The following is a 21,799-nucleotide window of genomic DNA, read 5'->3' as shown; positions in this document are numbered from 1 at the left end:
TCACACTGCATTTCTGAATGGCTCAGCAAGGCAAAGGAAACTTAGTTTTGATTTTCAGCCATGCTGAGCCACAAGAAAGGGAGTCAGTTGTTTAGAACTCTGATGATTTCTGTTTTGCCATTCTGTGTAGCACCGTTCTGGTTGAAGTTCATATGTGCCAACAAATGAATTAACCCTAAGCTTTCATCTGGTGGTACCTGGATTTACAGAGTTGCAAAAAAAGCCTGAGCTTAAGGCAGGTAAAGAAAACCTCACCTGAGCTTTACATAGACTTTATAGAAATAATGTCACTATACCTGCACTATAAGATATAGGAAACTATTCTCTTCCAGAATTTATTTTGGAGTCCAGCATAGTCTTAAACACTTCTTTTCAAAGTTTGTTTGTATTTTTTTTAATATTTATTTTTATTTATTTGGCTGTGCCGGGTCTTAGTTGAGGCATTTGGGATCTGTAGTTGTGGCATGCAGACTCTTCTCAGTTGCGGCATGCAAACTCTTTAGTTGCAGCATGTGGGATCTAGGTCCCTGGCGAGGGATCGAACCTGGGCCCCCTGCATTGGGAGCGCGGAGCCTTAGCCACTGGACCACCAGGGAAGTCCCCAGAGTTTATTTGTATTAATCACTATCTAATTTTAAATGTGCTGGGCATTTTGGCTTTGCATTGTGTTTGGATGGTGTTTCAGAGTTAAGTATAATCTGCTTTGCAATGCAATTTTTCGTATAGATATTTTAGTTCCTCTACTAGATTATAATTTATTGAAAGACTTTTTTTTTAACAGTTTGTTTTCTTTTTTTTTTAATTAATTTATTTGTTTTTGGCTGCATCGGGTCTTAGTTGGGGCACGCGGAATCTTTCATTGTGGCGTGCAGGCTTCTCTCTAGTTGTGGCCTGAAGGTTTTCCCTTCTCTAGTTGTGGCACACACGCTCCAGGGCACGTGCGCTCTGTAGTTGTGGCGTGCAGTCTCCAGGGCACGTGGGCTCTGTAGTTTGTGGCACGCAGGCTCTCTAGTTGAGGCGCGCAAGCTCAGTAGTTGTGGCATGCAGACTTAGTTGCCCCGCAGCATGTGAGATCTTAGTTCCCTGACCAGGGATCGAGCCTGCGTTCCCTGCATTACAGGGTGGATTCTTTACCACTGGACCACCAGGGAAGTCCCTGAAGGAACATAAGTTTTTTTGCCTTCATCCCCTCTCCCTTTTTGGTAAATACTAACAAATGCTCGTTGAATTGAATGTGACTATTATAGTTGCTATATTAGTGGGTGTATTCTTAACTATCAAGTTATAGTTATAAAACAGTTGCTATAGTATTAATCTTCAAGGTGGAGTCATTCTGTATGCTAGCTCTCTTCACTTTTGTTAAATGATCGTGCAATTAAAATGCATATATTTTTAATGTGTTCAGTTGCAGTATCATAGGCAACACTGTAGGTGCCCAGCTGTATGCCCCTAGCACCTACCTTTTCTGAGCCCACTAGACTGACTTACAGCTTCCAGCATCAGAGCTCTTTGCCCGAGGGCTTTCTGTGGTTCCTGAGACCTATCTGCCCCTACATGGACATAATGGAGAATTAATGTCCCCCAGAAGCAGCCCTCAGCCAACGATTGGCAGGAGTTGATGCATAAATGCCCCAGCTCCCTTGCCCCTCGGTTAGGATGTCTGTAGGGCGTTTGAGTCTGTCTCCCAGAGTTCCCCAGCGGGGTTAAGCTGGGGCTGCCCACTGCAGAAGCTTGCTTGCTAATGCACCCTGCGTTGGCTCTCTTTCCTTAACTGCTTCACCACTCCACGCTACCATCAACATTTCCTGGGGTAACTCCGGACTAAAATCTAATCCTACTCTCAGAGTCTTAGAGTTTCTAAGTGCAATCCAAACCAAAACAAATGTTCATGGGCCAACATTTACAATTGAACAATTTCTCTAATTTGGTGATGTCCAATAGAAACACAATGCAAACCACATTCATAATTTAAAATTTTCTAATGTATTTTAAAAAATGAAAGATGCTGTACACTCACGTCCCCTGCATCGGCAGGCAGACTCTCAACCACCGCGCCACCAGGGAAGCCCTATACTTTAATTTTTAAAAAATGAAAAGAAAGAGATGAAATGAGTCAATATAGTTTATCTAACTCAGTATATCCAAAATATTGTATTAATATACAGTCAGTGTAGAATATATTAATGAGATATATATGTTTTTGGGCACTAAATCTCTGTCCACTTGGGGCTAGTAGCTACCATATTAAACAGTGAACAGTGGTGATCAGTTTCCAGCCATTGTAACCTACATGTCAAAATTTAGAGACTTAGTAGCTCTTGAATGTATTGAACTGCTGTATGGTGGGTCACAGTTTCTAAGCAAAGTCTTACTTGCCTTCTCCTTTTCTTTTCTTTCTTTAAAAATATTTATTTATCTATTTTTGGCTGTGCCGGGTCTTAGTTGCGGGATCTAGTTACCCGACCAGGGATCAAACCCGGGCCCCCTACATTGGGAGTGTGGAGTCTAACCCACTGGATCACCAGGGAGGTCCCTCTCCTTTTCCTTTTTAGGCTGAGTAAAACCTTTGTAAATATCTAGAGTGATGGGCACCTTGTTTAGTCTGTGTCCACATATTTATGTTCTTTCAAGAAAGAGCTCCTGGCGAAAATAACTCGAGACTTATTGCTTTGTACATGTTTGCATGCAAGATACAGACAAGATGCTTAGCATCTCTGTGTTTGTGTGTTTTCAGGCAGAGGGTACCAGACTTCAGCGAGAACTCCGAGGATATTTAGCAGCTATCAAAGGTAACGTGTATGAGTTGTATACTGCATGTTACCAAGCGCGGGTTGTTCTTGGAATTCAAGAGTAACAAGATTGAGTGTTAATTATACAGCCATTTGGCTTTCTGGCAGGATGGGTACTCGAGCACAGGTGTTCCTTTCCACCCACTCCCCAATTCCCATTGAAATGATAATCAGAATATACAAGGAACAAATGTGTCTGCCCTTATGCTGGAAACTAGGAATAAGTGCCTCCCACGTCCTACAGCTTTCTAGGAAGAGTTGTTAGACAGAGTGAGCTTGAGACCTTGCAGCTGATTTCATCCCAGGGGAGAGTATGTCCCAAGAGCTGGATGCTCACAGACTTACACACAAGCCTTCTAGCTGGAGGGGGTGAGGGATGGTAGCAGGGTTAGCAGGAAGCATGGTCCTGGACTGCCTGTGACTTGTGGGGCCCAGCTGCACCTGCAGCCCTGCCACTGTAGGGGGACAGAGAGGCTCTGGCATTGGTTTCTAGTCTCGGGATATTCAAGGCAAAGAAATGAGGCTGGTGACGGAGGGCAGGGAGAGTGATCGGGGTGTGTGCTCCATCTCTGCCGGCTGGCCGCTGTCCAGCCCCCTGCACTGAGTCCGATCCAAGTGCAACCACGGATGTGATGGATGATAAGGCAGATTTTGAGATTAGTGGGGAGAGATTTGTGGGGTGGGACTAGTATTTTACTTTATTTTTTTTAAATTGGTATTGATATATAGTTGATTTACAATGTGTTAGTTTCAGGGGTACAGCAAAGCGATATATATATAAATATATATATACTTTATATATATAATATATATAAATGTACTTGCTTTAGATTCTTTTCCATTATAGGTTATTATAAGATATTGAGTAGAGTTCCCTGTGCTCTGCAGTAGGTCCTATTTTATATATAGTAGTGTGTGTATTTTAATCCCAAACTCCTAATTTATCCCTCCCCGACCCTTTTCCCCTTTGGTAACCATAAGTTTGTTTTCTATGTCTATGAGTCTATTTCTGTTTTGTAAATAAATTCATTGGTATCATTTTATAAGTGATACCATATGAAATTCTCTGTCTGACTTACTTCACTTAGTATGATAATCTCTAAGTCCATCCATGTTGCTGCAAATGGTGTTATTTCATTCTTTTTTGTGGCTGAGTCCATTGTGTGACTCTTTGAGGGTATACTTTGATCATTTCAGACATCTTCCTTTCATTTTTTATTTTATTTTGTAGAGCAGAGAAAGGTTTATTGCAAGGGCCAAGCAAGGAGAACAGGCATCTTGTGCTCAAAAACCTCAAACTCCTTTGTCCTTTTGTCCTTGTCTCTCATTGTTGAACCCAGGACTGACTGTCTTAAATTCAGCAAGCATGTGGGTGAGTCTAGAGTGTTGCAGCTTTCAGTTTAACAAAAAACTTTCCCTCTTTGATTCACTGGCATTAAGTTTATATGTCTTTTATTTTTAATGGCAGCGCTATGGTTTTTCTCTCCTCTCCTTCTATCCAGCCCCTTTTCATATCCCCTAGTGACAAAGACCAGGACACCACCTCGGTCAGGTCTCACCTTCCAGCTGTGAGGGAGAGTCTGGTGCCAAAGAGGCGCTTCTCCAAGTCACCAGCCAAAGACTCCACCTTGTTCTGTCCCCAGCCCTGAACTGTCTCCATGGCAATCCACACTTTACCCTCCGTGTTTTGAAGGAGGGGCAGAGGGAGTCTGGAAAAGACTTCATGATACTTTGTATCACCGTGTTGCACTGGGAAACTTTTTATCTTTCCTATTATTAATAACCATATTTCTGTAACATACCAAATTGTACCTTAACGAAAATTCTGAAAATACCCATAGACTTAAGAACGCTAAGCTTTCTGAGAGTTCTGACTTAAAACTGTATGTATAAGCTTTTAGTAATATTGGAAAAAGAGCAACTTCTTGTTTCTTTTGAAAATTTTTAGGCCACTTAAAGCCCTTTCAGTGATGCCTGAAAATCCTATAGATTTTGCTTCTATCTGCTTCCCCCCGCCAAATGCTTTATTTCTAATATTTAAAGTCATTTGGTATTAGTTGTTTTAGAACTCTTTAGTTTTATAGGTAAGTATTCTAGGTGTCCCATACATTTACGGTTTCATGCCATTTAGCAAGTGACAGCACACATAATAGGACATATTATTATTGGTGCTTTTAGACTAGAACACCTTGTTGATTTTTTCAAGACCCAGCATGTATCTTTATCCTAAAAATACTAGAAAATGCACACTGTGATCAGAATCAGGACTACAGGTGCAAAGAGCAATTGTGCCTGCCCAGGTTTTCCTTAAACAATTAGCAAGTATTCAAGATTTTTCCTCTCACTTTGAAAAGTAGGGAAAGGAGGAAGAGACTCCTCACCTGCCTCTCTCTAACAGGAGTTGTTTTTCTCCAATGCTAGGCATGCAAGAGGCTTCCATGAAGCTCACCGAGTCGCTGCATGAAGTCTATGAGCCCGACTGGTACGGGCGCGAAGACGTGAAAATGGTTGGCGAGGTGAGAGCTGGTCACAGCACATGAGAGGCCCCAGGGTGACTTCTGTGAGGTTCCCACCATGTCCTGCTCACTCAGCCTATCCCCTGACCCCCTCTCACCACCTCATGGCCCTAATCATGAAGGGGCACCGTGTACCCAGAAGGCACTGTGCAGTTCCACCATCCAGATCAACCCAAACTTGCAGTGAGGAGTGAACATGACAATAAAGCCACTTGAGTAGAAAGCTGTGGCTTAAAGATTGGTTTTGTTCAACATAAGAATAGCACCTGTCTGTCCTTTACTACACTTCTTAGCCCATTCCAGTAGGAGAACTGGCTCATGGCCTGATTTTATGTACTGCACCTTCTTCCCCATCCCTCCTTGAAAGCAGGCACGGGATCTGGGAAGAGCATCCCATTCACTTTACCACCAGATGGTCCATTTGCTGGTCTGCAGGGCCGAGGACAGGGCCTGCTAATAGGAATTTAACTAACGAAAGGCTTCGTCCTTAGACATGTCTTAACACCTGAAATGCTCCATCTAGCTCAGGGCTGTCTGGCTCTGGGAAGTGAGAAAGTGGTCATTGTTGCTTTGAAGAAGGCGGAATGGGATGTGACATCACATGAGTTCTTTAATCTTCTTGGGCTTTAGTTTCCTTATCGGCGAAGTGAGAATAATAATTGTATCTCCTAAAAACACACTTAAAGTCGAGTGTGTTCACATCCTCGACCTAGTGCACAGTGTGTGCGATTATTACTGACTTTAGGAAGCCTGCAGTCGGGTTTTCTTACGTCCAAGCTCTTTGTTAAAACAGAATGGTTGGTCATCATGCCCACTTCATGGGAGCTCCTTGCTTCTCATGAGGTACCGGAGAGTTAAGACATGGCCGCCACAACTCAGGGAAGACTCTGGTACATGACATGCCGATCATCTACGCAGCCTTTGGAAAGATGGGTTAACATCTTTCCTGGGCTGCTTCACCAAAATTCTGACATCCCCACAGTTATGACTATGATAGAAACTGAGATCTATTTATGAAGAAAGCTCATTGTGAGCTCCGTTACCTCTTTCGAAAACTTTCAGTATGTGAATTAGGCAAAACTAGCCTCCACACGCCATTTTCCAATGCAGTTTTGAGGAATGGCATCTTCTCACATTTCTTAAATATAAAGACACTGTGTTTCAACAGCGTGTTGTTAAAGGCTTAACTCATTTTGTAAATTTCCAATTAGAGGTGTATAATTAAAAATTCATTGTGAAAAGAAGAATTTTTAAGGGAATGGTTAGAAACTTGTGTGAATGGCTTTTCAGAACACCACGTTGCAATTCTGTGTGTGGCAAATGCCACTGTTGACCTTGATTCCTAAGGAGACAGCTGCTGTCCTGCCTTGATCCTTGTGGCTGCCAGGATTTGGGGAATCTTTCAATAGTGAAGCACCTGACACTGCATGTCCAGGGCGTCTGCTCAGATCATAAGATAAGCCTCTTTGTACGGTGGACTTAAATTTTTTTGTTTGCATAAACTTCTTTTATTTTAATTAATGTATTTATTTATTTATTTATTCGGTTGCGCCGGGTCTTAGATACAGCAGGCGGGCTCCTTAGTTGCAGCACATGGGCTCCTTAGTCGTGACATGCGAACTCTTAGTCGTGGCTTGCATGTGAGATCTAGTTCCCCGACCTGGGATCGAACCCGGGCCCCCTGCATTGGGAGCACGGAGTCTTATCCACTGCACCACCAGGGAAGTCCCTGTTTGCATAAAATTCTTAATAAGGATCTATGACAATTAGAATTGGGTTTTAATGTGTGAAAAAGAGAAGCAAATCAACCATTAAAAAGTGGTTTTCAACAAGAGAGAAGCTTCTCTCCCATAACCGACCTTGGAGGTTGGCAGCCCAGGTGTGGTATGGGGGACCCACGAGCATCAGGCGCCTGTCTTTGCATCCCCGCTGCCACCTCCACGTTCAAGATGACTCTGAGCTCTGGCTATCAGCTCTCATTTTTGTCTTCCAGTCAGCAAGAAGGAGGAGGCTTGGAGGACAAGCCTCCTTTTAGGGCCACTTCCTGAAAGTCCATCCCATTGGCAGAATTTAGTCTCATGGCTGCACTTGGCTGCAGTGGAGGCTGGGAAGTATGGTCTGTATCCTAGGCAGCCGTGTGCCCGGCTAAAACTGGACGTTCTATTGCTAAGAAAAAAGGAAGGGTAGACATTGTCAGGAGACGCCAGATGTAGTAATGGGAGGAATATGGAATGACGTTGTTGCACACGTGCCTGGGATTCTGTGAAGCAAGTTTATGTTGTCAACTCACATACCTGGAGAAACCGAAACTCAGGAACGTTCAGTTTTCCAAAGTCACACAGCTAGGATATGAACTCTGTTCTGGTGAGGCAGCCTGGTGTCATCGACAGATCATGGGCTTCCAATTCAAGGGTTGAAACCAGAGTCTGTCATATACCAGCTGCATGACCTTAGCCAAACTATGTAACATCTCTGGATTTCAGCATCATCTTCTGTATAATGGCAACAATGAGACTTTCTTCATAAGGCTCTTGTGAGAAATAAATCACACACACACACGTACACACAGAGACACATACAGCTTTTAACCCAATGCCTTGACAGTAATAGGAGTAATAATAATAATAATATCTAATACTCGTTGTGTTTATGACAATTGATATTCCATAAATGGTAGGGCCCTTCCCAGTATGACTAAATTTTCTGCTTTCCATGTGGAGGCTTCAGCTGTGGTTTGTTGTTTGTCTGGAGTGGTTTCTAATTTCATGGATTGCTTCAGAAGCAAACTGTCTTGGTGGAATTCTTCACGGACTCCTAGCCCCAAAGTCCATTTATAGGAATCGGGGGACCTTTTGAAGTTTCTACATTCTTTAGTAATTTGGAATCAGAAACACATTTTTACATGAGCTGAGCCCTTAGGTAGCCTATATCATAAATTAGAACTGGTAGCCAAATTACTGTATTCTTAAATAATCCACACTTTTCTAGCATTTACTAGCCAGGGAAGTAGAACTTATTTAATTTTATAGTCTCAGGTTTTTTAGAAGTTGGTGAAAGTTATCCAATTAAAATAATTCTGCAGTTGTCTCTTTATTTCTCTTTTTCTTTCAGAAATGTGATGTGCTGTGGGAAGACTTCCATCAAAAACTAGTGGATGGGTCCTTGCTGACACTGGACACCTATCTGGGCCAATTTCCTGACATAAAGGTATTTTATTCTGTGTCTATAAAGGGAAGAATTGAATGGTCCCATGTTCTTATTAAAACATGGGCAAGAGATAAGTAGAATTAAAAGTCCTCAAGCTGACATCAGAAACAGTTGGTAACTTTTCATTTATTTAAGCATGAGATTTTTATCCTGTTCCTAACAGTTTAAAATGAAATACAGTTCCAGAAATCACATTTCCCCCTTTAATGAACTGCTTCAGCTTTTATTTCTCTACAGAAGTCTTTTTAATCCTATAGATATAAAATCATAAATCAGAGATACCAAAAAATTCCAGTCTTCTTTATGTTCAAACCTTTTGGTTATATGGCATTTGGCAAGAATTTCCATTAGAATAAACAAAGGTCATGAGGAAAGGAGAAACTTCATTGCACATGTGAGAGCAAAATCTGATCTTTTCCTTACTGTTTATTTTGTGTATGTTCATAGTACACCTGCATACTTTTTCTCTCCTTGAAATTTTCAGGTTCACATTGAATTCTTAAGATGTAAGCATTTCAAATACATTTGCATCTGGATCTAAAAATATCTTGTCTAAACCATTTGTCTTATTCGACACTTGGATTCATTGAAAGGAAAATATACAAGTGAAGGATTGAATATCACAGATTTGAAATTGACTCTTAAGGTATAGATGGTCTTTAAACCATCAGGACTGTATATAGCAAATGGTAGCATTAATAGATCTGCTCCCTAGTTGTTCTCCCAGCTCAAAGAGGACTGCTAGGTAAGACAGCCATGTGCTGCCCTTCCTGTAGAGCAAGGAGGCCATGAACCAGTGTCCATGGGCATTTTCAATATCTTGCTAGGTGACCTCTGATGTGAAGTTCCATTTTTACCTGGCCTTCTTTATAGCCATTGCCAGACACCAGGAAACTATCTGCAATAATGTGCACCGCCTTTGGCCGTGAAACGTAGTGAAGCTTCTTGGCCAAATCTATACTCCTATCAATGACGTTAGTTTCCTCAGTCCCACACAGAATGCCTAACACTAGATGGCCAACACCTGAAGTGTGTTCTGGGACACCAGAGGCACCAGACAAAAACCTAAGAGGATCAGACTGGACACATTAGCCTTGTTGGCAAGCTGTCCCAGAGAACAAATCCAAATGACGAATTCTCGGTGATGTTATCATAATAGGCAGCAGAATGCTTTACCGAGTCATTGTATAGCTACATCTTAATTTGGAAAGGTATTAAGTCAGTTTTAAAAATTTTCTGAGAAATTAAACAATTTTTTAAAAAGTTAAAATTCTGTACACAGGGCATGTGTTCTGAGGTATCTTCAGATAATTTGATGGGCATTGACATTTTGTCTTGGAATTTGCAGCGTTTGTGGAGCAAACAGTCTCAGAATTATTATCACGCTTTAGAATACTGTTTATTGCGTGGTAATTCAGTCTCCATAAAAATCAATTCCTAATAAATTAGGTAAAAGAAACGTTTGTCTTCCTACTTGAAAATTTCAAAGGACCTCGCAAGTTGTCTAAATTAGTCATATAATATTTGATAGTACAACTTAGATAAGCAAATAAAGGCTGTGATTGACTATAGGAGAATACATTTGAAAAGTTGTTGAGCTTCAGGAACAAAAACGTAGTATCATCAAAAATGTGTGAAGGATCTGTTTGTTATCTGTTATTTGTCATGATACTGCCCAGCAATAGCTATTTGGAAATTGACCATTCTCTCTGGGAGCGTAAAATTTCAGAAGACATACAGAAGTACCTTTGTTGAAACAGAGAGATTAAAATAAACTCATGATGGTTTATGTTGGTTAGTCTTTTCAGTTTGTTGAAACACTCAGTGGAACTTTTATTCTATTTTTTAATTAATTAATTTAATTTTGGCTGCATTGGGTCTGCGTTGCTGAGTGTGGGCTTCTCATTGCAGTGGCTTCTCTTTGTCGCGGAGCACAGGCTCTAGGCACACGGGCTTCAGTAGCTGTGGCACGTGGGCTTAGTAGTTGTTGTGAAAGGGCTTAGCTGCTCCGCGGCATATGGGATCTTCCTAGGCCAGGGCTCGAACCCGTGCCCCCTGCATTGGCAGGCGGATCCTTAACCATTGCGCCACCAGGGAAGTCCTTTTATTCTGTTTAAGCAGTTCTTTTCCTGTGGTCCATGGTGTCCATGGTTGAGGTCACACCCAATGATGATCCTCCAGTTACTGAAACATCTTACATGAGAGATTTGGAATCATGTTATCTAGCTGGAGTCCCTGAAGATAAATGAAACATGGTTTTACCTGCATCGTGGAAAGAGCCTGCATAATCTCTCTCTCTGTTTCTCTGAAGTCACATTTCGAATATTAGAGCATACACATAGGGTTTCAACCAAGATAGACAGTTGTGAAACCATTTCATATGGTGAACAGTGAAGGAAATAGCAGTGTTTAACTTGGAAAGGAAACAATCTGGGGTTGGAGAGCAGTTGGGATAGCTGTTTCTAATAGCTGAAAGACTTTTCTTCAGTGAACATACACAGATGTTGTGCCTTTTACGCAATGGACGGAAGTTAGATGTGAATACAGACTCTGTCACTTCGTAAAGTGAGTGCTGAGAGATTATGTAGTGAATGGGTTATTGATGAAAAGGAGGATTAATGATTAAAAATACAGTGGAGCATTTTCAAAGCCTGGAACACAGTTGACTTCCTTGACACATTAACATCAACAGGGTGTGCATGGTTAGGCAAATTTCCAAATATTTACTGCAGCCCATCAGCAAGGCCTGTGCAGTACCATTCATGAGGGAATGGTGTTTGACTTTTCCAGCTGTGATTGACAGGGCACCTGGTGTTACAGTTTCTGTTGTGCAGTACTGATATCTAAAATCAATGTTGTAATAAGAGCCAGCTTGTCCCCAACCTACACAGGCTTACAGCTGTTAGCAGTTATTGGAAAATGAAGTTTAGATTTTATCTTGGCAGCTGTGCATGTGCATGAGCCATTAAGCGTATATTTACAGCAGTGGGCCAAAATGAATTCCAAATCGGGGTTATTGTTGAAATTTTTAAAAAATTTAGTAAATTATTTTCTTTACTGCATACGGTCAATCAATAGTGGGGAATCTGAAGAACTTTTAATTGAACCATTTAATTGAGACTTCCCTTGTGGTCCGGAGGTAAAGAATCCACCTCCCAATGCAGGGAACACAAGTTCAATCCCTGGTCAGGGAACTAAGATCCCACAGCTCCAGAGCCACATGCCCGAGCACCACTTACCTGCATCGTGGAAAGAGCCTGCATAATCTCTCTCTCTGTTTCTCTGAAGTCACATTTCGAATATTAGAGCATACACATAGGGTTTCAACCAAGATAGACAGTTGTGAAACCATTTCATATGGTGAACAGTGAAGGAAATAGCAGTGTTTAACTTGGAAAGGAAACAATCTGGGGTTGGAGAGCAGTTGGGATAGCTGTTTCTAATAGTTGAAAGACTTTTCTTCTGTGAACATACACAGATGTTGTGCTTTTTACGCAATGGACGGAAGTTAGATGTGAATACAGACTCTGTCACTTCGTAAAGTGAGTGCTGAGAGATTATGTAGTGAATGGGTTATTGATGAAAAGGAGGATTAATGATTAAAAATACAGTGGAGCATTTTCAAAGCCTGGAACACAGTTGACTTCCTTGACACATTAACATCAACAGGGTGTGCATGGTTAGGCAAATTTCCAAATATTTACTGCAGCCCATCAGCAAGGCCTGTGCAGTACCATTCATGAGGGAATGGTGTTTGACTTTTCCAGCTGTGATTGGCAGGGCACCTGGTGTTACAGTTTCTGTTGTGCAGTACTGATATCTAAAATCAATGTTGTAATAAGAGCCAGCTTGTCCCCAACCTACACAGGCTTACAGCTGTTAGCAGTTATTGTAAAATGAAGTTTAGATTTTATCTTGGCATCTGTGCATGAGCCATTAAGCGTATATTTACAGCAGTGGGCCAAAATGAATTCCAAATCGGGGTTATTGTTGAAATTTTTAAAAAATTTAGTAAATTATTTTCTTTACTGCATACGGTCAATCAATAGTGGGGAATCTGAAGAACTTTTAATTGAACCATTTAATTGAGACTTCCCTTGTGGTCCGGAGGTAAAGAATCCACCTCCCAATGCAGGGAACACAAGTTCAATCCCTGGTCAGGGAACTAAGATCCCACAGCTCCAGAGCCACATGCCCGAGCACCACAACTAGAGAGAGAAAACCCACACGCCACAACTAGAGAGAAGCCCAAGCTCTGCAACTAAGACCCGACACAGCCAAAAATAATAAAAATAAATAAATAACTAAAATAAATAAATATTTAATTAAACGATTTACGATTAAGCTAGTAAATTTATTTAATAAAGTTTACTATTGGATGATTAAATAAGAATCGGATCATTTTCCATGTGAAAGCTATAGTGTATTAACTCTACCCTTTCTTAGGAGATGTGGTTCTTTTTTCAGGTTTCCCAAATATCAGGTAGGTAAGGCAATAAGATTGATATGTTTTGCCAACACAAAAATATATGCATCAAAATAAGTGATGGCCTTCAAAATGTCACTTCTACCATGGTAAGCTGTACTCCGTAATTAACTTGTCAGTTACACAAGAAAATGACTCACATTATTTACTTCACTTCTTGTTTTTGAACAAAAAATAAGATGATCCAGTGCACTGTTCCCAGGCTTGGAAGTAATTGAATTTTGCCTCTTTTCGAAAATCAAGTTTACCTTCAAAGCATCAAGATTTGCCTTTTTGGAAGATACTAAAGGACAACCTCCCCACCCCCGACCAAGTTTACCTTCAAAGCATCAAGATTTGCCTTTTTGGAAGATACTAAAGGACAACCTCCCCACCCCCGACCAAGTTTACCTTCAAAGCATCAAGATTTGCCTTTTTGGAAGATACTAAAGGACAACCTCCCCACCCCCAACCAAGTTTACAAAGCAGAGCTTTGTAAAATTTTCCACAGAGTTACACAAGGCCACTACCTCAAGGGGCGGTGCTCCTTGGAAGGTAACAGATGTCTGCCGAAAGTAATGAGCTTTGTCACCTTGTTAGCACCCTTCTCTCTACTCTGCTGGGCTAATTCATCGCATATTTTGAGTGAACGTGGTATGTCAGCCATCCTTCCACTGATGCCAGTCGGAAGTGGTCGGTGCAGAGGATAAAGTGAAAGGGATTGGAAGCAGCTAAATGAGTGTAACTGCCCCGCCCCACCTGTCATCACCCCTGAAGGGGGTGTAGAGGAGTGGCACAGAGTGACAGATGGTAGCTGGATGACAGAGTCTGTCAGAGACACCTGGACAGTGCTAGAAAGAGTACTAACCAAGCATCAGGGGCAGGGACTGAGTGAGACAGGTGAGGGCACGAGGGTTCAAAGTCCTACGTGGACTGCTGACCCTGCACTAACATTACCCCAAGAGTGAGAGCCTCCTTAAACATTGTGCCCTAGGTGTCTCACTGGAGTCACCCTACTCTTGGCACTGGTCCCGGGGCTGATACCTAATTCATCTTTCGCCACAGACTTGCTGAGTAATTCTGGACAAGTTAGAGGTTAATCTCATGCAACTGCAAATTCCCTACCTGTAAAATGGGAAAATCCCTGAAACACCCATACTGGGCATTGCTGTGAGGACCCAGAGGACCATGTTTTGTAAACGATAAACGTTTATATTATTGTTGTTTTTCTTCTTCCTACCCTATGAAATTTAAAGTTTGGGGTTTTTTTGGTTTTTTTTTTTTTTTTTTTCTTTTCCTACTGAAAGCGCAGGTTTATTCCAGCTTCATCAAGGATGCTAGGACTGGTGGCAAGGTTTTCCTGGCCTCTCACACAGTTGAATTTATAAGAAACAAGTGCAAATCAACCAACCAATGTTTTATGGAAGCTTTTCTACTATCCCAAAGGCATGTTTAAAAAATACACTATGAAATTTAAAGTTTTTTAAGGGTCCTCTTCTGCAGTTCTCAGTATTAGACTAGCCGGGCACAACTAGACCACTGGGGATTTTTTTTAAAAAGGACAGATGCCTGGACTTTGCCTCAGACTAACTAAATCAGAATCTCTTAGTCTGGGGCTCAGGAATCAGTATATTTTACACTACTTGCTTATTAGTCGTCCCTCTTTAACTTAATTTTTAGTGGCTGCCCTACAGTTTGCAGTGTACATCTTTAACTTCAGGTAACGTTGCAGCACTTTATGTACAGTCTAAGAACCTTATAGCAGTGTATTTCCAGCTCCTCCCTCCATTCCCTGTGCTCTTATTGTCATATATTTTCCCTATACATAGGTTATAAAGCCCACGATCTATTGTTTCTGCTTTTCTCTAGTTCAGTGACCTTTTCAAGCAATTCAAAGTAAAAAACCAAAATCTTGTCTATTTACCTTAATTTTCACCATTTCTGGTACTCATTTCTTTGTACAGCTCCTGTTGGTATTAAAATTCGTATATGCCAATGAGTTCCCCCAACTTTTGTTTGTCTTTTAAAAAAACGTGTATTTCACGTTTACTTTTGGAAGGTATTTTCACTGGGAATCGAATTCTAAAAATCTCTCTTGATTTTTATTTTTCAGTGCTTAAGAGATGCTACTCCGTCTAAGAACCTTATAGCAGTGTATTTCCAGCTCCTCCCTCCATTCCCTGTGCTCTTATTGTCATATATTTTCCCTATACATAGGTTATAAAGCCCACGATCTATTGTTTCTGCTTTTCTCTAGTTCAGTGACCTTTTCAAGCAATTCAAAGTAAAAAACCAAAATCTTGTCTATTTACCTTAATTTTCACCATTTCTGGTACTCATTTCTTTGTACAGCTCCTGTTGGTATTAAAATTCGTATATGCCAATGAGTTCCCCCAACTTTTGTTTGTCTTTTAAAAAAACGTGTATTTCACCTTTACTTTTGGAAGGTATTTTCACTGGAAATCGAATTCTAAAAATCTCTCTTGATTTTTTATTTTTCAGTGCTTAAGAGATGCTACTCCATTGTATTCTGGCTTGCACAGTTTCTGAAGACTAGTCTTCTGTAATTCTTACCTTTGTACTTATTTTTTTTCTTTATTCTTGATTTGAAGCAGTTTGGTTTTGGTGTAGCTGTCTGTGTCTCGTTTGGTATTTATCCCTCTTGGGATTCTATGAATGTCTTGGATGTGTACTTTGATGCCTTCCTTATTTTATAAAATTCTCAGCCATTATCACTTCAAATGTTTCTCTGCCTCTCCCTCTCCTCTCTTTGAGACTCCAGTTAGACTGTTTGATATTGTATTGGTCTTGTATGCTTGATTCTGTTTTTTCTTAAACTTTTGCTCACTTTGTGGCAGTTTCTTTAGTGATTTTTAAAAATTAATTAATTTTTATTTTTGGCTTCATTGGGTCTTCATTGCTGGGTGCGGGCTTTCTCTACTTGCGGCAAGCAGGGCTACTCTTCGTTGTGGTGCGTGGTCTTCTCATTGCAGTCACTTCTCTTGTTGTGGAGCACAGGCTCTAGGTGTGCAGGCTTCAGTAGTAGTGGCACGCAGCATCAGTAGTTGTGGCTCGCGGGCTCTAGAGCGCAGGCTCAGTAGTTGTGGCGCACGGGCTTAGTTGCTCCACGGCATGTGGGATCCTCCCGGACCAGGGCTTGAACACGTGTCCCCTGCATTGGCAGGCGGATTCTTAACCACTGTGCCACCAGGGAAGTCCCTCTCTTTGTGTTTTAATGAGAAATTTTTCTCTTCATTTCATTTCTCTTGAACTGTACTGTTTCTTTCCTCAGCTGTTTTAAGTCTAATGAAGAAATTTCTCCTCTGATAAATTTTATCATTTCCATTTGATTTCCATTTAGCTGAATTTCCATGTATCTGTTGACATTCCCTATCTGTTTATGTATTTTGTCTACCTTTTCCAGCTAGATGCTTTACCATATTAGTCATAGTTATTTTAAAATTACTGACTGGGGACTTATCTGGCGGTCCAGTGGTTAAGGCCTTCATTTCCATTTGATTTCCATTTAGCTGAATTTCCATGTATCTGTTGACATTCCCTATCTGTTTATGTATTGTGTCTACCTTTTCCAGCTAGATGCTTTAACATATTAGTCATAGTTATTTTTAAATTACTGACTGGGGACTTCTCTGGCGGTCCAGTGGTTAAGGCTCTGTACTTCCACTGCAGGGGGCACAGGTTCAATCCCTGGTTGGGGAGCTAAGATCCCGCATGCTGCATGGGTGCAGCCCCCCCAAAAAAAAAATTACTAATACTTCCAACATTTGGGTCATGTCTTGTTCTGTTGCTTGCTCTGTCTTTTCTCATGGGCCGTTTTTCTTTTTTTTAAGGTGTGTGTTTCAGAACTTTTGATTGAATGCCAGACATTGTGTATAGAATAGTGAAGACTGGAGTACTATTTATGCCTGGAAATGGGCACGCCTTTTTGTCAAGCCAGTAGTGGGACAGTTCAAATTACTCTGCTTGCACCTTGAGCTGGACTTGTGTTTTGTTGTTGCTATTGTTACTTTCGGTGCCCTGTCGCTTTCAAATTCCTCTGGAATTGGGCTGCTAATACCTTGCACGTATAGTCTAACATCTATAAAATGTTCAGGCTCTTGGGTTGAAGTCTAGTTTTTGCCTCTACTTTGACCCACATTGGTTGGGCCCTTGGATGCCAGAGAGTTTTTCTCCGTGTTCCTGCCTCCCTCAGATTTCAGGTGTCCTTGTGTGCCAGTGTTCCAGAGAGGGTCTCTCTCCATACACTTGGCCTTTCTCCAGTGGTAGGCAGCTGTTTCTCGTTATTCAGTGCTGGGCTTGGAGTTGAGGCAAGGCTGTCTTATGTTATACTTTCCTGGCCTGTCTTAGGCAAAGTCGGCCTCGTATCTGTGGTTGAGCTTGAGCAGGAGTTTCCTGACCCTGCCAAAGTGGGATCAAACCTCTTCTTGTTATAGGAATCAGATCTTGGGCCCAAGAGGGTTTTATGTTCCTCCCCTATGGGTTGAGATTTTTTTTCTCCCACTCTTCTGTGTGTTACAATTATTTTTGAATATATCTAGGGACCCAAGGGATTCCTATCCATCACTGGGGCCAGATCGATTTTTCTTCTACCTTTCCCGCAGAATCAGTGGATCTCTGCCTGGTCTCTGTGGACCAGAGGATCTGTTGTTTCCTCCTCAAGTGGCTTAAGGCTTTTGCTTTGTAAAGAGAAAAATGTCCAAGGGAATGGGCAGGGCTTTGTCTTTCTACCCCCATAGCCATCAGAGATCATCTCATTCTCACTTGCACTGCAAGGAAGTGTCTTGTCCTCAGACTTGATAGCATCCAATGGAGGCCGCCCAAGGAAAGAGCTTGCCCGTAAGTGCAACTTCCCTTTGTGTCTTGGACACCCGCCTATTCCAAACTGACACATTAGCCCACAATAGACCTTAAACAATGTGTTAAAATTTTAGCTGACTACTTCTTGTCCACTTGTATGGTGGCCACAGCTTTTACCTGCCAAAGGTGAAAGAGTTGGTATGTCTCGTCTCTCCTTGAAGAGACTCATCCCTCTTTGGAATTGAGATTCCTTTATTGCCTTATGACTTCATGTGTGTGATACAATCAAGACAATTTATGCTTTTATAAATTATCCAGATTTTTTTCTTGCTAGTGTGACCGTAACATTGTTTGCAGCTCTCTATATCCTAACTGGAAACAAAAGTCTCTAGAAATCAATATATTTTTAAATCTCCTCAGATGATCTGAATGAACAAAAGGATTGACAAACACTTCTAGGCAGAAGGGTTTCTTAGGAAGTAAATCTGATTTATAGAACTACTGTTAGTGTGAGTGCTATGAGAATTATAAAACCAAATCCTAATATAGTCTTGTACTATCTTCCAAATGGAACATTTAAAGATCTAGAATAGAGACTAACAGAGAGTATAGGTTTAGGTGCTTCCCTCAACCAGTTCCGGAATTTCTCTGGTCTTTGCAAATTCAGCCTTCACCTCCTCACGATTGTCCTAATTATTTTCAGAAGGGAGGCCTTTACCTAATGGTTTTCACACAAAGGAGCGGAGGCTGTAGTCTGTTTTCCAGGGATCATTTGTCTAGTGACATTCTGGTTCACCTCGATCTCCGGTCAAGGTCCCCAGCTACTGCAGACAAGGAAGGCATTTCGGCAGTCAAGAAGAGAGTCTGGGACCGCGTCTCTTTCTTAGTGCATATGTTTCCCTGTTGGCAGAACCGCATCGCAAAGCGCAGCAGGAAGCTGGTGGACTACGACAGTGCCCGCCACCACCTGGAGGCTTTGCAGAGCTCCAAGAGGAAGGACGAGAGTCGCATCTCTAAGGTAGGGGCCGATCCCACTGTTGTCACCACTCTCTATGTTCTGTGACCTATCGCAACTTTGCTTTTGAAAATAAAATCTTCCCTTTCTCATGGAGACTGGAATCAGGACAGAATTGAAACTGAAGTACGGTGCTTGTGGGCTGCCGTTCATAATTTTCAAGTAACATTAAGGGTTTTCAGGTCATAGTAGAGTTCACATGGGTGACACTGACTCACATTTTCATCATCATAAACGTTCGCCCCCAACAGTACTGCCTGATAAGAAAGTAACGCGTCCTTACATTCTTTCTGTGGTCGTGCTCCATACTTGATGCCAGAATGCAGATTCAACTAGGAAATCGAGTGTGAAATTCTCAGACATAAATTGTGCTTGAGCGTACAGATGTGTACTACAATTGCATGACGTTCTTTTTCTTTTAGAAAACCCATTTCCGGAGCTTTTACCATGTATGTCAGTCATTGGCTGACAACTCATGGGAGACACCTGCTGACTTCTCACTTGGCATCCAGTCTTGCCTTCCCCCATCTGCACACACACACAGGTGCCTGGATGGCCTTTCTGCAGCACATATTTAGATAGAGTTTCTCCACTGCTTAAGTCTTTTAATGGCTCCCATTGCCTGTAGAAAAAAAATTCTAGATTCCTTACCATGGCCCATGCGACCTTCGCAACTTGGTTCTGACTCACCTCTCCATCCTTGTCAACTTTCAAGTCTTCTTTCCCCGCCTTTCCTCCCTCTACACATGTCCTAAGCTGGAGCCTCTGTGACCTACAATACCAGCTGCTGAGCAGCTGTGATAAGAGCTGCCCTTCACGCGAGGCCCCTGACGTGCCACGCACCAGGTTCAACACTTCATTTACATCCTCTTTCTTCAATACTCACAACACCTGTGAGGTGGGCATTGCTATGTCCATTTTACGGATTTGAGGTGCACCAAGGTGGAGCAGTCCACATGGCTAGTGAGCTAGCATCCCCAGTCCAGCAAGTCCACCTTTTATGTATTGCAGTCCATTCTCCATCCCCTTTGTTAGCAAACATTTGCTCATTCTTCAAGATTTGATGTCAAGTTAAAACATCACCTGCCCTATGGAACCTTCTCTATTCCTTGCACCATCTTCCTTAATAGCATGCTCCATAACAGCTTATAAGCCCTTCCTTGTAGTGTAATTACTTGGACTTACCACTAGACAGGGAATTTCTTGGAGAAGCCTCCGTGTCCAGCACCCCGAGCAGAGCAGTGTATGTGACAGGCTGTTAATGCATTTTTGTAGAGTGAGTGACTCTGTAACAGATGCAAGAGCAACCATTGTAATCAACCACGTTTTCCTTTTGAAATAAGATTCAGTATTTCACTTTTTAAAAAATTAATTAATTTATTTATTTTTGGCTGTGTTGGGTTTTCGTTGCTGCACGCGGGCTTTCTCTAGTTGCGGCGAGCAGGAGCTACTCTTTGTTGCAGTGCGTGGGCTTCTCATTGTGGTGGCTTCTCTTGTTGCAGAGCACGGACTTGGGCACTCAGGCTTCAGTAGCTGTGGCACGTGGGCTCAGTAGCTGGGGCTCGCGGGCTCTACAGTGCAGGCTCAGTAGTTGTGGCGCACGGGCTTAGTTGCTCTGCAGCATGTGGGATCTTCCCGGGCCAGGAATCAAACCTGTGTCCTCTGCATTGGCAGGTGGATTCTTTACCACTGCGCCACCAGGGAAGTCCCCAGTATTTCACTTTTATTGAAAAAAATCTTTTGGATTTTTACCAGATTCTTTCCTTCCCAAAATGTTTCCGGGATGCCATAAAGCTATTCCTATTTTATATTAAGTGATGTTGTGTCTAGAAATGGCTTGTGTCTATGTGATATTTTTTAGTGTAAACATGTTATGTGTCACTTCTAGGCAGAAGAGGAATTTCAGAAAGCACAGAAAGTGTTTGAAGAGTTTAACGTTGACTTACAAGAAGAGTTACCATCATTATGGTCAAGGTAAAGATGTTTCTGTACAGGTTATAGAAGTTCGCGAACAGAGAATATTCCTTCTCTTGTCTTATTCCGTGTGCGGCTTCAGCACTGTGCGATAGAAGTGTTCAGTAATCTATAATTTCCAATATGGGAGCTACTTGCCACACGTGGCTAGCTGTTGAGCACTTGGAATATGACTAGTGTGACTGGGGAACTGAATTTTAAATTAAAATGATTTCTCTTTAACTCTTTTAAATTTAAATAACCTGATGTAGCTAGCAGCTACTCCATTGGATGGCACAGTTTTAGACCTTGGTATATTTCCCAGGTGGAGACCCAAATCTCAGCCAAGAAGCATTAGGAGAACTGTCCTTAACCTTGAAATTTATGAGGATACTCTTTTAGCTTTTGGAAGAACTTCCTTTATTCCAATAGCTCATCTAGTCTTCTGTCTTTGATACGAAGCCTCTACTTTCAGCCCTTACCTGTTAACCCGAACTTCATTCCTATTTTAGATGTTAACTGTTCTTATTTATAGGTATTCTGCATTTCTCATGCCATAAGTGCAGTTTTCCCACTCAGTGGTTGAACGAGAAGTTGTTGGGTGAAGTGGGGCCTTATATCTCTCAATTCCCATCAGCACCCCCATGCTACCACCCTGAATAAACAGAATTGTGCTTGTCATTGCAACACTGCTTTAAGTCAAATCCTAAATCTTGGCGAGGATATGGAGAAAAGGGAACCCTCGTACACTGTTGATGAGAATGTAAATTGGTGCGGCCACTATGGAAAACAGTATGGAGGTTCCTCAGAAAACTAAAAATAGAATTACCATATGATCCAGCAATCCTACTCCTGGGCATATATCTGAAAAAGATGAAAACTCTAATTGAAAAAGATATATGCGCCCCTCTATTCATAACAGCACCATTCACAATAGCCAAAACATGGAAGCAACCTAAGTGTCCATTGACAGATGAATGAATAAAGAAGATATGGTACGTATATACAATGGAATACTACTCAGCCATAAAAAAGA

At 41.7% G+C, this 21,799-nt stretch overlaps 1 protein-coding gene across 1 annotated transcript in view; it reads left to right on the top strand.

The window, feature by feature from the left end:
• AMPH (amphiphysin) overlaps nucleotides 1–21,799 on the top strand; it is a 104,616-nt gene that overhangs the window by 17,059 nt on the left and 65,758 nt on the right. Inside the window, exons 2-6 of the mRNA XM_024742253.1 lie at nucleotides 2,735–2,789; nucleotides 5,211–5,305; nucleotides 8,417–8,512; nucleotides 18,706–18,813; nucleotides 20,699–20,784. Of these exons, the coding sequence (XP_024598021.1) occupies nucleotides 5,213–5,305; nucleotides 8,417–8,512; nucleotides 18,706–18,813; nucleotides 20,699–20,784 (383 nt within the window). The 5' untranslated portion in view covers nucleotides 2,735–2,789; nucleotides 5,211–5,212. The remainder of the gene's footprint in view (nucleotides 1–2,734; nucleotides 2,790–5,210; nucleotides 5,306–8,416; nucleotides 8,513–18,705; nucleotides 18,814–20,698; nucleotides 20,785–21,799) is intronic.

The sequence above is a fragment of the Neophocaena asiaeorientalis genome, unplaced genomic scaffold (assembly GCF_003031525.2).
Source record: "Neophocaena asiaeorientalis asiaeorientalis breed wild unplaced genomic scaffold, Neophocaena_asiaeorientalis_V1.1 scaffold373, whole genome shotgun sequence".
NCBI lineage: Eukaryota > Metazoa > Chordata > Mammalia > Artiodactyla > Phocoenidae > Neophocaena > Neophocaena asiaeorientalis.
The sequence above is the reverse complement of the archived record's forward strand: the minus strand, read 5'-3'. Positions and strand labels throughout refer to the sequence as shown.